Source organism: Alnus glutinosa, chromosome 3, assembly GCF_958979055.1.
Source record: "Alnus glutinosa chromosome 3, dhAlnGlut1.1, whole genome shotgun sequence".
Classification (NCBI taxonomy): Eukaryota; Viridiplantae; Streptophyta; class Magnoliopsida; order Fagales; family Betulaceae; genus Alnus; species Alnus glutinosa.
Window position 1 is genome coordinate 33,754,090 of NC_084888.1, and position 14,224 is coordinate 33,768,313.

Sequence of the window (14,224 nt, forward strand, 5' to 3'; positions counted from 1 at the left end):
AAGTGTCAGAAATAAAATAAGAAATGAAAGTAACGTGAAATTCAATAGTGACCGACACCAAGTTTGGATTACTATTGATGCCGTGCAGATCTATAAAAAGAAATCATGTAGCTAGGGAGTTCGTTGTGCAATAAGTTTTTGGAAAGAGACTTAACTTTGAAAAGGACAGAAGAGTAACTTAATTAAAGACCAAAGACCACTCCACTCTCATGTCATATGTCACTTTTGATTATGTGAAAACAATTAGTTTATGTATGTAGATATAAAAGTGGTGATTCAAGATTCATCAAGCTTAATTAATTATGGCGGGCGACTGGTCGTTTGCTTCCCCTCGTTCTGCTTCTTTGCCATTAGTATTGAAAGAGAGAAATGGTGAATGTGAGACGTACAGCTAGACATTAATTTGTCTATTTTTGTTATCTCGTGCCACGAAAAGGGCTGACTTTAATTGTATGCCTCAGCCAGTACATTGAGTTGTTCAAGTTTATTTTGGCATTTATTATAGAGGGTTAGAAGACGTGGTTTGATTTTTTATTTATTTATTTATTTTTTATTTATCATAAATGACATTTTGAGTTATGAAAAAAGACGGAGATGATATCTCTATCTTAAAACTAACGGAGTTTTGAACGGAAGTACTATATTCATCTTTTCGTATATCTTCAAGTACTACTTGTGATAAAAATTGAAATACAGGACAAGAAATAAGAAATTCAAACCATAAGGAGCATTGTTTAACTCTATTATAAAAGTTGTGATGTTAGCCAGTAGGCCAAGTGACAAAGGATTTGACTTAAAGTATCTCTAGTAATAATAGTCAAAGTAGCTATTAAAAAAATATAATTTTTTACTTTAGCTAATGTTATTTTTATACTCTCTCTTCAACATATTTTCTATTATATTCTTTATTTTTTTTAATATTATTTTGTGTGGAGAGAGTGTGTGAAAGAAGGAAATAAAGAGAGAGAAAACAATAAAAAAACTGTTTGTAGTGTGAATAGTAAATATGTTATTCCGCTTATTTACTATTCACGTATACCAGAATGAAAAACTACATTTTATCTATTTTGATGGGGACAAAAAATGGTCCATAATAATCAAAATTTATTATTATGAGCCATTTACCTATTATATTCTATTGGAGATGCATGCTCTAAGGTGCGAAAATGTTGAGGTTTAATTTTATTTATGAAAAATAAAGGAGTAAAATTAAATAAACTACGCCATGGTAATTTTTTTTTTTTAAAAAATAACCTAAGCCAAATCCGATGATCAGAAGGAGATCTAACAGGCCAGGTGAAACTGTCAATATGCATCAACTAAGAGTCATTACTAACAATGCAACTGCTAGGTCAAAATCTATTGCCCCTTTATTTGGAAGAGTAGGAGTATTTTAATGACAGTTTTTAGATGAATATTACCAAGTATTGTTAGAATAATAATAGAACGATTATTATATTAATTATTTTTTTATTAACCGAAATTTTTGTGAAAAATAATAATTTAATACGGTATTAGAGTCTAAGTTCTAAATTCAAACATTAACTTTACAATTTATTTTTTTATTTTCAATACATATAAAGAGAATACGTGTTAAAATATTAATTAAATTACTAAATTTACTTAAAAAAAAAAATTTGAAAAAGGGTCCTGAGAGCTCAATTTGTTGTATAACAGACTTCCATTCCAACTATAATTATCAATAATTGCACAGAAAATTATAGCATGAGGAGAAACTCAAACCATTTGATGAATTTAGTTTATTGATTATTGTACTGAATAGGAAAGGAAACAGAGTACATGTGGAGATTGAACTCATTATTTGCGGCAGATGGAGTACCTGCGCGCCATGACATGTCCTTGGAGGAGCAAACTTTAATAGCTTTCACAGTATCATGAACGAAAAAGAAAACATATAAATAGGGAAAAAAGAAGAAGGAAAAACCTATAATAGGGCATCATAAACCAGAAAATCAATCAGGCCGCATCTCAGTGAAGCCTAACAAAGCTTAGATATTCATCGTTGATCCAACTGTACTTCTCCTTGAAAGGGTTGAGTAGGCATTGAGGTGGGTAACGATCAATGCAGTCTTTCCAAACATTGACATCATCCAAGTCCTTCATTACCTCCCACACACAGTTGTTGCACATAAATCCTGCTCCAAGGCTGATCATCAGAATCTTGTCACCCTTCTTAAGCCTCTTCTTAGCCTCCATGTAACCCAAAACGTACCAATTTCCAGCGGCCGACGTGTTTCCAAACCGGTGAAGTGCCATTCTAGCCGGCTCAAGATCGTTGTCGCTGAGCCCTAAGCCCTTCCCAACCCCATCAATCACAGCCCTTCCACCAGGGTGGATGCAGAAGTGGTCCACTCCAGCCTTCAGGTTCGGGCTTTTGGTTTTGTGCTGAAGCTTTGCTGCAAAGAAGTAGCGGAGGAGTTCTCTTAGTGGCAACACTTTAGGTACAAGCACTCGTAGGTTCATGGAAAAAGCTTGAGCGGCAGCTTTTGTGAGGCTTTTGGTGAGGCGAAAACCAAGGTTGCCATGCTCATCTTCCACTTGCATGCAGCATCCGTATGCTTCGTCGCTCGAGCCAGTATCAACTCGAACTGCGCTCTTTAATCTCATGATGGCTCGATGCTTCAAAGCCTTTTTGTTTGTGAAGAGCATCGAACAGCTTCCCGAGCGGAAAAGGCAGTTGGAGAGCAGCATAGATTTCTCCTTGCCGCAATACCAATGCGGGCCCATGGATTCTGTGCTCACAACGACAGCGTAAGAATCTTTGTATGACTTGAACAAGTGTTGCACGAGATCGACGGCCACAAGGCTTGCGCTACAGCCCATTCCGGAGAGGTTGAAAGCCTTAATATCCTCCCTCATCTTGTAACGGTTTATTATACAAGCTGTGAGAGAAGGCACGGGAGAGAACATCGACACATTCACAGCGAGGATGTCGATTTCTGATGGAGAAACTCCTGTCTTAGCAAAAAGGTTGTCAAGTGTGTCGTAGATGAATTCATTCATCTCCAAATGGGCGTCTGCCAGAGTAGGTTCTCTTTCTCTTCCCGCAAAGACAATTGGCGGGCCGTACGTTTCTTCCCCGAGCCCTGAACTGACGATGGTTTTCAAGAGAAACCTGTATTCCTCCAAACCCAGATTTTTGTTTCGGAAGACAATTTTTGCGCTGGATTCAGTGTTGAGCTTTCTTTCCTCAGGGGCCTTGTAGCACTCGTAGGCCAACATATAGCAGCATTGGTCTCTCCGTTGAAGAACCAACTTGCATATGCCGAAGAAAGCATAGAATAGAGATAGTAAACAAATTCCCATGAAGAGATCCATGGCTTGAGAGAGAGGGAGATACGGAGAGAGAGACAGGGAGAGATAGCAGTTTAATTTCCTTGCAAGTTTTCTGTGAGTTCAGTGGAAAATATAAGGGAGTCTTATACAAATTTTCAAATGGCCACTCGGACATTTATCTCTTACCTAACAACCTCCTCTAAATAAATACAGTGACAATTGTTGTTAGCATGCCGTCTTGGATTCTTGGACTTGTGGGGTTGCTTAGAAAAAGAAATCTTTGGTTTGTAGAGTTTGATAAAACATATTGGAACACTGTGTTTTACTCAAAAACCTTTCTCATCAGGTTTGAACTTAATTTAATTATATCAACTACTCATCTTAACAGTACTTAATATGATGTGAAACTTAACTAAAACTAGCTAATCCTATTAATAACCATTGCATCCTATAAGTCTTTGTTACATCAATTTTGATAAAGATTGTTGAGTTGAATTAGTTTTTGAGTAGTTAAAAGTGCTTGTTATGATATAAATAATAAATTTTTTTATAGAAAAGGGAAAAAAAATTTGTAATATATATAGTGAATTTTTTTATTTTAATAGTAATAAAAAATTAGTAATATGATATAAAAAGTGAAAAAATTAAATTTGTTTTAAAATTAATTATTATTTTTTTTAAAAAAAATGTAAAAATAAAGGAGGAGAATGCAAACACCCCAATATTACTCATGATTCGATGTTCTTGAAAACTAGCTACCTAGAAGGACAAAAAGGCCAGGCAAAATTCTGAGTACGTAGTGATTTTGCTAGAAATTATGAAGCCTAGCCCAGGAAAAAAATAAAAGCTAGCCCAAAAACTAGCCATTCTTATGGGAAATGATCTATACACAAAATCCTCACAACTCTCGCACAACAGTCTTACGTGGCAAGAATATTTTATTGTTTTTTTTTGTTTTTTGGTTCATGCGGCTAGAAAACACTGGAGAGGGGGAAAATCAAATTTCCCCGCACCACTGCCACTGCCCAGTCCCTATCTCTCTCTCAAATTTCTGTCCGTACAGATCGCCCGTCGCCCGTCGTCCGTCGTCCGTGTCTTCCCCCTCCGGCAGGCAGATCCTCTCCAGCTCTCTCTCTCTCTCCGGCGTATTTCCTCTCTCCGGCGCTTCCCACTCCACCAGAGACGGTCGTCCGTCGTCTTCCCCATCCGGCAGATCCTCTCCAGCTCTCTCTCTCTCCGGCGCTTCCCGCTCCGCCAGATTCGGTCGTCCGTCGTCTTCCCCCTCCGGCAGATCCTCTCCAGCTCTCTCTCTCTCTCTCCGGCGGTTTTCCTCTCTTCGCCGTTCTCTCTCGGCGTCCGGCGTCCGCCCTTCTCTTCGCCGTTCTCTCTCGGCGTCCGGCGTCCTCTGTCGTCCGGCAGATCTCGTCCCAGTCCAGCTCTGTCTCCGGCAGATCTTCTCTCCGGCGGGTAGGTATTTTTTTTTTTTTTTTCCTTTTTTGCTGCTACATTCTGTTTGAAATTTTGATTTGGGGTTTTTTTGTTTTTTTTTTGTTTTGGCTGCTACATTCTCTGGCATTTCAGTGAACTATGGTTTTGCAGTTTGATTTATGAAAGGAAAGGAGTAATTGGTTGGTTGGGTCTCAGTCCAGCTCTGTCTCCGGCCGGCCACGCTAAAAAAAGGTTTCTCTCTCTCTCTCTCTCTCTCTCTCTGGCCGGGTCTGTTGTGTTGCTAGGGGTGATCTCCTCTTCCCTTTTACCAGCTTTGTTGTTTTGCATTTTGCTTTATTAAAATTTTTGGGTTGTTTTTCCATTGCACACAAGGTGCTTGATAAAATGCTCCATTGACCAAGTTCAGACTTCCCCTTCCCCTTTGGAGCAGGTAATGGGGATTATAGGAAGTGGACCAAGTTCATTGTTCAAGTTCACTAACTTTTAACCTAATGTGTGAATTGGGAATTAAGTGGGTGAATGTGAACTTCTTTATTTTATGTTTTACCAAGCTCGTAGAGCTCTCAACTTACACCTTGGGTTGACACTCTTCCTGCACGTGCACTGTTAATAGAGTGAATGTATCTGATTATGGTACTAAATGGGATTACTGAAATAGCAATTGTTTCAAACATGATTTTCTAGTAGTTTTCTTTTCTCTCTTATGAGTTTTGTGTTTCTTTTACTTACTGATGTTAGGAGTTTTCTTGGATATCAAGGTGTTTGTGTGTATGTGTGTGCGTGGATATATTGCACTGTTTGATGGTTCTGTTGGGCTGACCTTACTGCTTAGTGGGGAAAGGGAAGTCCTAAATTATTTTCTCCTTTATAACAATTTATCTCTTCCATATGATTTGGCTTTCTAGAAAGGATTCTTGCTAAATGCCCGGAAAAAGATATGTCAATCAGAAAATTTTCTTATCTTTTTAATCAACCATTGAGCTGTAGTTTTGATTACCCTGTTAGGTGAGTTCAAATGCTTAATTATGTCCTTCTGGTGTGTCACATACCTCAATCTTGTGCCCTGGTGTTAAATTCTGTGCCATTAAATACATGCCTGAATTTGCCCAAGCCAGTTGATATTTCTTGTCAACTGGAAGGTCCTTCTTGTGTCACATAACCTCAATCTTGTGCCCCAGTTATCACTTCTGTGTCATAAAATACATGCTTGAATTTGCCCAAGCCTTTCCTTATAGCCACCAGAAAACTTCTCAGCTACATTCTGGTGTGTTTACTTTCTTTTACGGCAGAAAGATTTGGTAGCCACATCAAATATAAGATGATTGTTAGAAAAAAAAAATCCTCTTCCCCCAAAGTCTTCTTGATATGAAATCTGTAGTATAATTAGCATGGTGAGGGCAATGATGAGCAACCACAGATATGCTTTCCCAATTTCATTCTGGAGGTTGCCTTAACATATTCAAATTATATTGTTTCATAAAACCAAAAAAATTGATCTGTTGGCTGACTAATTTGATAAAAATATATGGGCAACAAAGGAATGTGGACATTTTTTTAAATAATATGTATATAATTTTTATTTTTTTTGGGTAGGCTCGAAAAAATGTCGGTAAATAGTGAAGCGTCAAGACCCCCTCCGTTATGTTACTGTGGAGTGCGTGCACGTCTAAGGTACTCATGGACTAGTGACAACCCCGGATGAAAGTGGTATGGCTGTATAAAGTATAAGGTAATTTTAAAATTAATTAATTGTGACTTATTCTTTTGTTAGTGGTTTATGACATTTATTCGTTTTCACACAGGAAGCTGGGGATTATGATTTTTTTAAGTGGGCTGATAACCATATGACTTCTTATGAGAAGAGATTGAAGGAACATATGAGAGACATGGAGGAAGGGAGACGGGCCGATATTGAGAAAGTTGAGAAGATGACAATGGCCAATATTGACAAACTTGAGAAGCTGATTGAAACAAAACACAATGAACAATATGCTAGACTTCGGTTGGAGTGGGGTCTGCGTCAAAGTAATAGAAAGATGCTTTGGGTAGCAGTAGTCGTAATCATTTTGGGCCTTGTAATTTATCTCAGTGGTTATAGTGGTTCTAAAGTTAGCTACTTGATGTTAGAATGAAAGGATGGAAACAAGAAGGTTGAAAATGATCATTGTCATGGGTAGCAGTAGTCGTAATCATTTTAGGCCTTGTAATTTATCTCAGTGGTTACGTTCTATCCAGTTGAACAATTGAAATTCTGAATTTTAGTTATGATGGAAGTTGATCTGTAAAATCAGTGTTTGTAGATGGGTATTTGATACTTTCACGAAAAAGCAGTGATTGCATGCTTCATTGTCATGACAAATTAAAGCTGGTTTTTCATTGATCTAAGCTTGTTTTATGTAATCCCTGTAATTACTCCTTCCTATTCTTTCTCAGAAGAAACAGTCTTGTTTTATGTAACTTGAGTCCTTGTCTTGAATTTATTGATCTCTGCAGACATCAATGATTGTCCATTCTGATTGGTTGAGTTCACTGATGCACATTTCTTTTCCTTTTTTTTTTTTTTTTTTTTTTTTTTTTTTTTTTATTAATTTTTTTTTTTTTTTTTTTTTTTTTTTTTTATTAATTTTTTTTTTTTTTTTTTTTTTTTTTTTTTTTTTTTTTTTAATTTTACCATTTTTCGAGAGCTTCCTTGATCCTGTGCCTTATGAATGTGTTGTTCTTTACACAGCTTTCTATTGCTTTCATATTAATGAATCCGAATGCAGATATGTGGTCCATGATTGGTGCACATTTGTAAATCCTAATAAACGTCCGATTGGTAAACCTTTAAGAATAGCAAAATTTTGTTGACTTTCAACACATCATTTCAATGTGTTATGACTTTAAACCAAAAGTTACAGCTTATGACTTCCTGATTCCATGTATTTGCTTATAACAAGAGAATAGTAGTCGTCTATTACAAGTCCCTCCATTTCCAAATGCCTACTAGCTACTGATAAATGATGATGCAATCAATATTCCATGCAATAAATAAATTATTGGAGAGATCCTATCTTATAATAAATCAAGACATTTTATACTAATCTCCATAGGCAAATCAACTTGCATCAGCAAGATATTCTATAACAGACGCAATCTCAATGAATAAACAAATAGAAGATTAGAACAATAGCAGTGAATTGTTTATAAGTATCCATGAATTAGAACAAGAAGATGGCCAGCATGAATAGCATTTGGTTCCTCAGGTCTGTTATATATTATCCAAGTACTTGACATTTTACCCTGCAAATGAAAGGATGACACATCACGCATTAGATGATGGGCAGCAGAGTAACTCACCTAGAATAAAAAATTAAAAACAGCACATCAGCAACTACCATACCAATTCTTCCAAAGCAGCACATCAGCCATCACTCAAAGACCCTCCATACCAATTCTTCCAAAGCATCAAATCAACAACTACCATTATCAAATACCCAAATCCACAAAATCAATCAATTAATAACACTTACTAATTATAAAATCCGATTCATCTATGAACATATAATATACATAAAACTACATATATATGTATTTATAGAATAACATACACCATCCAAAATTCACCTCAACCTCTTTAGCTAGTACACAACATATATGAACATCTTATAAGAACAACAAAAAAAGTAAAATAAAATAAAATAATGGAGTCAATCTTCATTACAACTCCATTACATCCAGGAGTCCATTTGAAAGCTAGTTCCATCCATTACAACTCCCACACAAAATATTCATTTTAGCTCTGCAAGAAAACACATACATATTATAAAACAAGACCATTATATTGTTCTGAAGAAAACATAATGATAACTAAAATAATAAATCAAATACCATTAACTATCATTTTTGTCTCAAGGTGGAAGTAAACCATTCATCAGAAGACGTATAGTTGACCGCACAGCATCAGTAATTGTGGGCAGGACACTTATATGGTTGAGTGCGGCATAAACTTGATTGAAGATGGGCCGCACATGCATTTCAATTGCCGGATCAGTTGGGATTATGGAATTAAAAACGTGTGTCATCCAAGCAATTATTACGGTTGGGTTGGTATTGATACAATATGGTAAAAACCACAACAATTGAAGCAATACTTCTTGACTCAAAGGGAGAGGATCCATAGTCAAGACCTGAAAATCAGCTTTAATATTCAGACATCTAAAATCTAAAATGGATGCATTTTAATAACACAATACTATCAAGTGATTTACCTGGGAGCAAATCCAATTCACAATTGACACATCACGCATTTGTAAGGCTGTAGTTAAAGCCTCTTGGTATTTGTGTTGGCTTATCATTGTGGACAATAGATTTATGGGGTCAATTGACAAATTCACCTGATGAATGCACGCATGATTATTGTACGCATATAAATTCCAATCGAGAAACAATGACTTTAAAAAACACAAATTATACCTGAGAAAGAATAGAATGATGGTGACCACTGAAAGTGTGAGCAACTGTCGATAACGAAGCGACGGAATCCTGCAAAAACAAAAAACAAACATTAAATATCCTCGTGAAATATCAAATAATTATCAAAAATCAACTACTTAAAAAAAAAATATTAGCTAATCACCTGAGTACTATGACCGTGAGTTGCAGAAGGTACAGAAGGCAACGGAGATTGGCTAGTGTTGCCTTGATTTTCCGTTGATTTCGAGGCCTACAATTAAAGAATATTTTATGCAATGTGGGAAAGCACACATGTTTTTAAGCAAGTAAAATGTGGACATAAATAATAAAAAAAATAAAGAAATCACTAACTTGATTTTTTCGTCTCTTCGTTTTAGCATTGTTGTCTCTTGGTGGCTTGCTTGATACATTGGATTTCTTTACCACTGTTTCTATAACAGCCACCTTTCTCTTTGTTCGTGGCCTCCCTTTACAAGTAACCTTATGAGGACTAAGCACCTTTTGACAACTAGAAGATGTGATAGTAGCTGGAATGCCAGAAGCTTGATTTTCGCAACGCCACAACTCCTTTATTTGATCAATTTTTTTCATTAGTTCCATGCAACGTTCCTCCGTGTTTTCTGATGCGAGCGACAGTAATTCCTCAAAATTGTTTCTCACCTTGTCATATATTTGAGCATGTGGATTATCACCAATGGCATCATAACTACTCTTAACCTTTGAGTACTCTCGTTTAATATCCTTCCTCCATCTGTCAAGAATATATCTTTGTGGCAAAGTTGTCACTTTCTTTGTCCGTAACACGGAAAGTGAATGCCTACATAAGATGCCTCTTACTTCAAACAATGCACATGTGCACTTCACTTCCAATTCATTTTCATTGAAGTAAACAAGAAATGTTTTTTCTATTAAGTGGTCTCTAACGGCAACATATTCAATAACTTCAAACGTGGAAATTGCACCTTCACTTTTGAGATGGGAGTTATTACAGGACATCATTTTCACAAACTGATCATGTACTTCTTTGAACTTCGCATTTGTGTAGACAACTTGAAACTGTTTCTCTAACTGCAAGGCGCTTATACACGAGATTGTGCGATTGAAAGAATCAAAATCAGCACGTGTCTCACTCTCAACCATTCTCCTTAAAGCATTATCATATTCATCAACAAATTCTTTCAATGTGGTTCGGGAGTGCACGTAACCATCAAAAAATGCGTTCATACTTTCACTTCGCTGTGTAGTGTTCATTCCCGCCCAAAACGTATCTTTCATGTATGCCGGCACCCAAAATGTCTTATCCCTATATAACCCATTCAACCATGCATTATCATGAAGATTATACTTCTCCAGTAGATCTTTCTAGTTTTCCTCATATTCTTCACATGTTTGAGAGTCATACAAACATTTATTTATGGCACTCTTAATGCCATCAAAATTAGCATGTGATCCAAATTTTTCAGGGAATTTTTTCATAATGTGCCACATACAATATCTATGTCGACTTTCAGGGAAAACAATAGCAATTGCATTTTTCATAGCTCTATCCTGGTCTGTTATAATTGCTTTAGGGGCTTGGCCATTCATGCACTCCAACCAACATTTAAACAACCACACAAATGTGTCTGTATCCTCGCTTGAAATTAGTCCTGCCCCCAAAAGTATAGATTGACCATGATGATTCACTCCTACAAAAGGAGCAAATGGCATGTCATAGCTATTGGTCAAATACGTTGTGTCAAACGTAATAACATCCCCAAAGAAATCATACGTTGCCCTACTCCGTGCATCCGCCCAAAAAACATTTCGTAGCCTACAATCATCATCCATATCTATCATAAAGTAGAAGCCACTATTTTGCTTTTGCATTCTTCTGAAGTAATCACAAAGTGCTTGGGCACCTCCTTTACCAAGACGAAGTTCTTTTGCCTTGTTAATATAATTCCGACAATCTCTCTCTCCAAAAGAAAGACTCTCAAACCCCCCACTTTCAACAACTAAAGAATTGAAATTCTTACTCAGACGTATTCCTGCTCTATCATTTAGCTCAAGTCTTCTTTTTGCAGCATCATTAATTTTCTTATTGCTTCTAAAAAATCTCGCTTTACCAGGGCTTAACGAATGATTATGCGTCAGCTCAACTTTACTCAAAAACCACGTTCCATCACCACATAATCTCGCACAAATCCTGGCACCACACCCTGTTCTATTAGTTGTTGGAATTGGCTTCGCAACATCACTTGTAGCTCGCTCGTCACCTCCACGAGTACATATAAGCATTACGTAACTTTTTATACCCTTCGTTTTTCTCGAGGTTCTATGCGCTATACCAAACCCAACTTGCTTAGCATACCTCCTATAATAAGAGCAAACTTCTTCTATTGAACTAAAAGTCATTGATGACTTCGGTTCTTCAATCTTCTCATCATCCTTTAACACCACGGGTAGGACCACATTTTCTTCCTTATCACTCAACTCTTCATCTGAACTAAAAGTCATTAAATCCTTTGGTTCTTCAACTTTCTCATCATCCTTATCACTCAACTCTTCATCTGAAATAAACGTCGTTAAATCCTTCGGTTCTTCAAATTGACCCTCGGTATCCAATCGTGAACTTGAAGAGTCCATTTTGGAAAATGCTATATTAAAAAGCACTACAAGTTAATTGAATGGAAAAATGTAAGAATTTGTTAATAATAATAAAATTCTATTACACATTAGAGAATTGTAGAAAAAGTAAGACTAGACATGAATATATATAACACAAGAATAGTGAAAGCGAGGCTCTCTTACTCTTGATTAGAGATGAGGGATTCTAATTTAGAAAATTATAGTCAAATTTATTATAGAAATCTACTTGCATAATTAACATCCTCCTATGGTTAATTGATAAAAAAAAAAACTATAGAAACAAACGGAAACCAATTACCTTTTCTAATCTTTAATGCCATATTATCAATTTGTGAGAGGAAGAGAGAAAAAGAATATTAATGCTATATGATTCTAATATACAAGGTCTATGATTGATCTTATAAAAAGATAGTGTAATAAAGCATCAACACTAATTTGATTGATCTGTAATTAGATGAATTTGTTCATTGAACAAAAAAACCAAGAGCCCCGAGTCAATAAATACGGAAAAAATTGACTCAAGAACACATTTTATTTTCATTAGAAAGCAATGTCAGTTATTAAATCTAAAATTGACTAGTAATTCAGGCCTAACTAGGGCACAAGATTGAGGTTATGTGACACAAGAAGGACCTTCCAGTTGACAAGAAATATCAACTGGCTTGGGCAAATTCAGGCATGTATTTAATGGCACAGAATTTAACACCAGGGCACAAGATTGAGGTATGTGACACACCAGAAGGACATAATTAAGCATTTGAACTCACCTAACAGGGTAATCAAAACTACAGCTCAATGGTTGATTAGAAAGATAAGAAAATTTTCTGATTGACATATCTTTTTCCGGGCATTTAGCAAGAATCCTTTCCAGAAAGCCAAATCATATGGAAGAGATAAATTGTTATAAAGGAGAAAATAATTTAGGACTTCCCTTTCCCCACTAAGCAGTAAGGTCAGCCCAACAGAACCATCAAACAGTGCAATATATCCACGCACACACATACACACAAACACCTTGATATCCAAGAAAACTCCTAACATCAGTAAGTAAAAGAAACACAAAACTCATAAGAGAGAAAAGAAAACTACTAGAAAATCATGTTTGAAACAATTGCTATTTCAGTAATCCCATTTAGTACCATAATCAGATACATTCACTTTGTTAACAGTGCACGTGCAGGAAGAGTGTCAACCCAAGGTGTAAGTTGAGAGCTCTACGAGCTTGGTAAAACATAAAATAAAGAAGTTCACATTCACCCACTTAATTCCCAATTCACACATTAGGTTAAAAGTTAGTGAACTTGAACAATGAACTTGGTCCACTTCCTATAATCCCCATTACCCGCTCCAAAGGGGAAGGGGAAGTCTGAACTTGGTCAATGGAGCATTTTATCAAGCACCTTGTGTGCAATGGAAAAACAACCCAAAAATTTTAATAAAGCAAAATGCAAAACAACAAAGCTGGTAAAAGGGAAGAGGAGATCACCCCTAGCAACACAACAGACCCGGCCACAGAGAGAGAGAGAGAGAGAGAGAGAGAGAGAGAAACCTTTTTTTAGCGTGGCCGGCCGGAGACCCAACCAACCAATTACTCCTTTCCTTTCATAAATCAAACTGCAAAACCATAGTTCACTGAAATGCCAGAGAATGTAGCAGCCAAAACAAAAAAACCCCAAATCAAAATTTCAAACAGAATGTAGCAGAAAAAAGGAAAAAAAAAAAAAAAACCTGCCCGCCGGAGAGAAGATCTGCCGGAGACAGAGCTGTACTGGGACGAGATCTGCCGGACGACAGAGGAGGCCGGACGCCGAGAGAGAACGGCGAAGAGAAGGGCGGATGCCGGACGCTGAGAGAGAACGGCGAAGAGAGGAAAACCGCCGGAGAGAGAGAGAGAGAGCTGGAGAGGATCTGCCGGAGGGGGAAGACGACGGACGACCGAATCTGGCGGAGCGGGAAGCGCCGGAGAGAGAGAGAGCTGGAGAGGATCTGCCGGAGGGGGAAGACGACGAACGACCGTCTCTGGCGGAGTGGGAAGCGCCGGAGAGAGGAAATACGCCGGAGAGAGAGAGAGAGAGCTGGAGAGGATCTGCCTGCCGGAGGGGGAAGACACGGACGACGGACGACGGGCGACCGGCGACGGGCGATGGGCGATCTGTACGGACAGAAATTTGAGAGAGAGATAGGGACTGGGCAGTGGCAGTGGTGCGGGGAAATTTGATTTTCCCCCTCTCCAGTGTTTTCTAGCCGCATGAACCAAAAAACAAAAAAAAACAATAAAATATTCTTGCCACGTAAGACTGTTGTGCGAGAATTGTGAGGGTTTGGTGTATAGATCATTTCCCCGTTCTTATACTTCCAAGGTCCTGAAAGAACCAATCTACTGGCAGACAAT

General features: G+C 37.3%; 2 protein-coding genes across 2 annotated transcripts; both read right to left on the reverse strand.

Annotated features, from left to right (window-relative positions):
* Positions 1-1,745: 1,745 nt before the first annotated feature.
* LOC133864153 (3-ketoacyl-CoA synthase 19) lies at positions 1,746-3,418 on the reverse strand. Its single transcript, XM_062300402.1, has one exon. It carries the CDS (start codon positions 3,337-3,339, stop codon positions 1,990-1,992), a length of 1,350 nt encoding a protein of 449 aa, XP_062156386.1. The 5' UTR covers positions 3,340-3,418; the 3' UTR covers positions 1,746-1,989.
* A 5,037-nt stretch (positions 3,419-8,455) lies between these two features.
* Positions 8,456-11,829, reverse strand: LOC133863388 (protein FAR1-RELATED SEQUENCE 4-like). Its single transcript, XM_062299329.1, has 7 exons — positions 10,685-11,829; positions 9,553-10,504; positions 9,365-9,451; positions 9,202-9,270; positions 8,997-9,122; positions 8,617-8,915; positions 8,456-8,527 (listed from the first exon to the last, which is right to left on the reverse strand). The coding sequence occupies exons 1-6, from the start codon at positions 11,827-11,829 to the stop codon at positions 8,637-8,639; spliced, it is 2,658 nt and encodes an 885-aa protein (XP_062155313.1). The 3' UTR covers positions 8,456-8,527; positions 8,617-8,636.
* Positions 11,830-14,224: the final 2,395 nt, after the last annotated feature.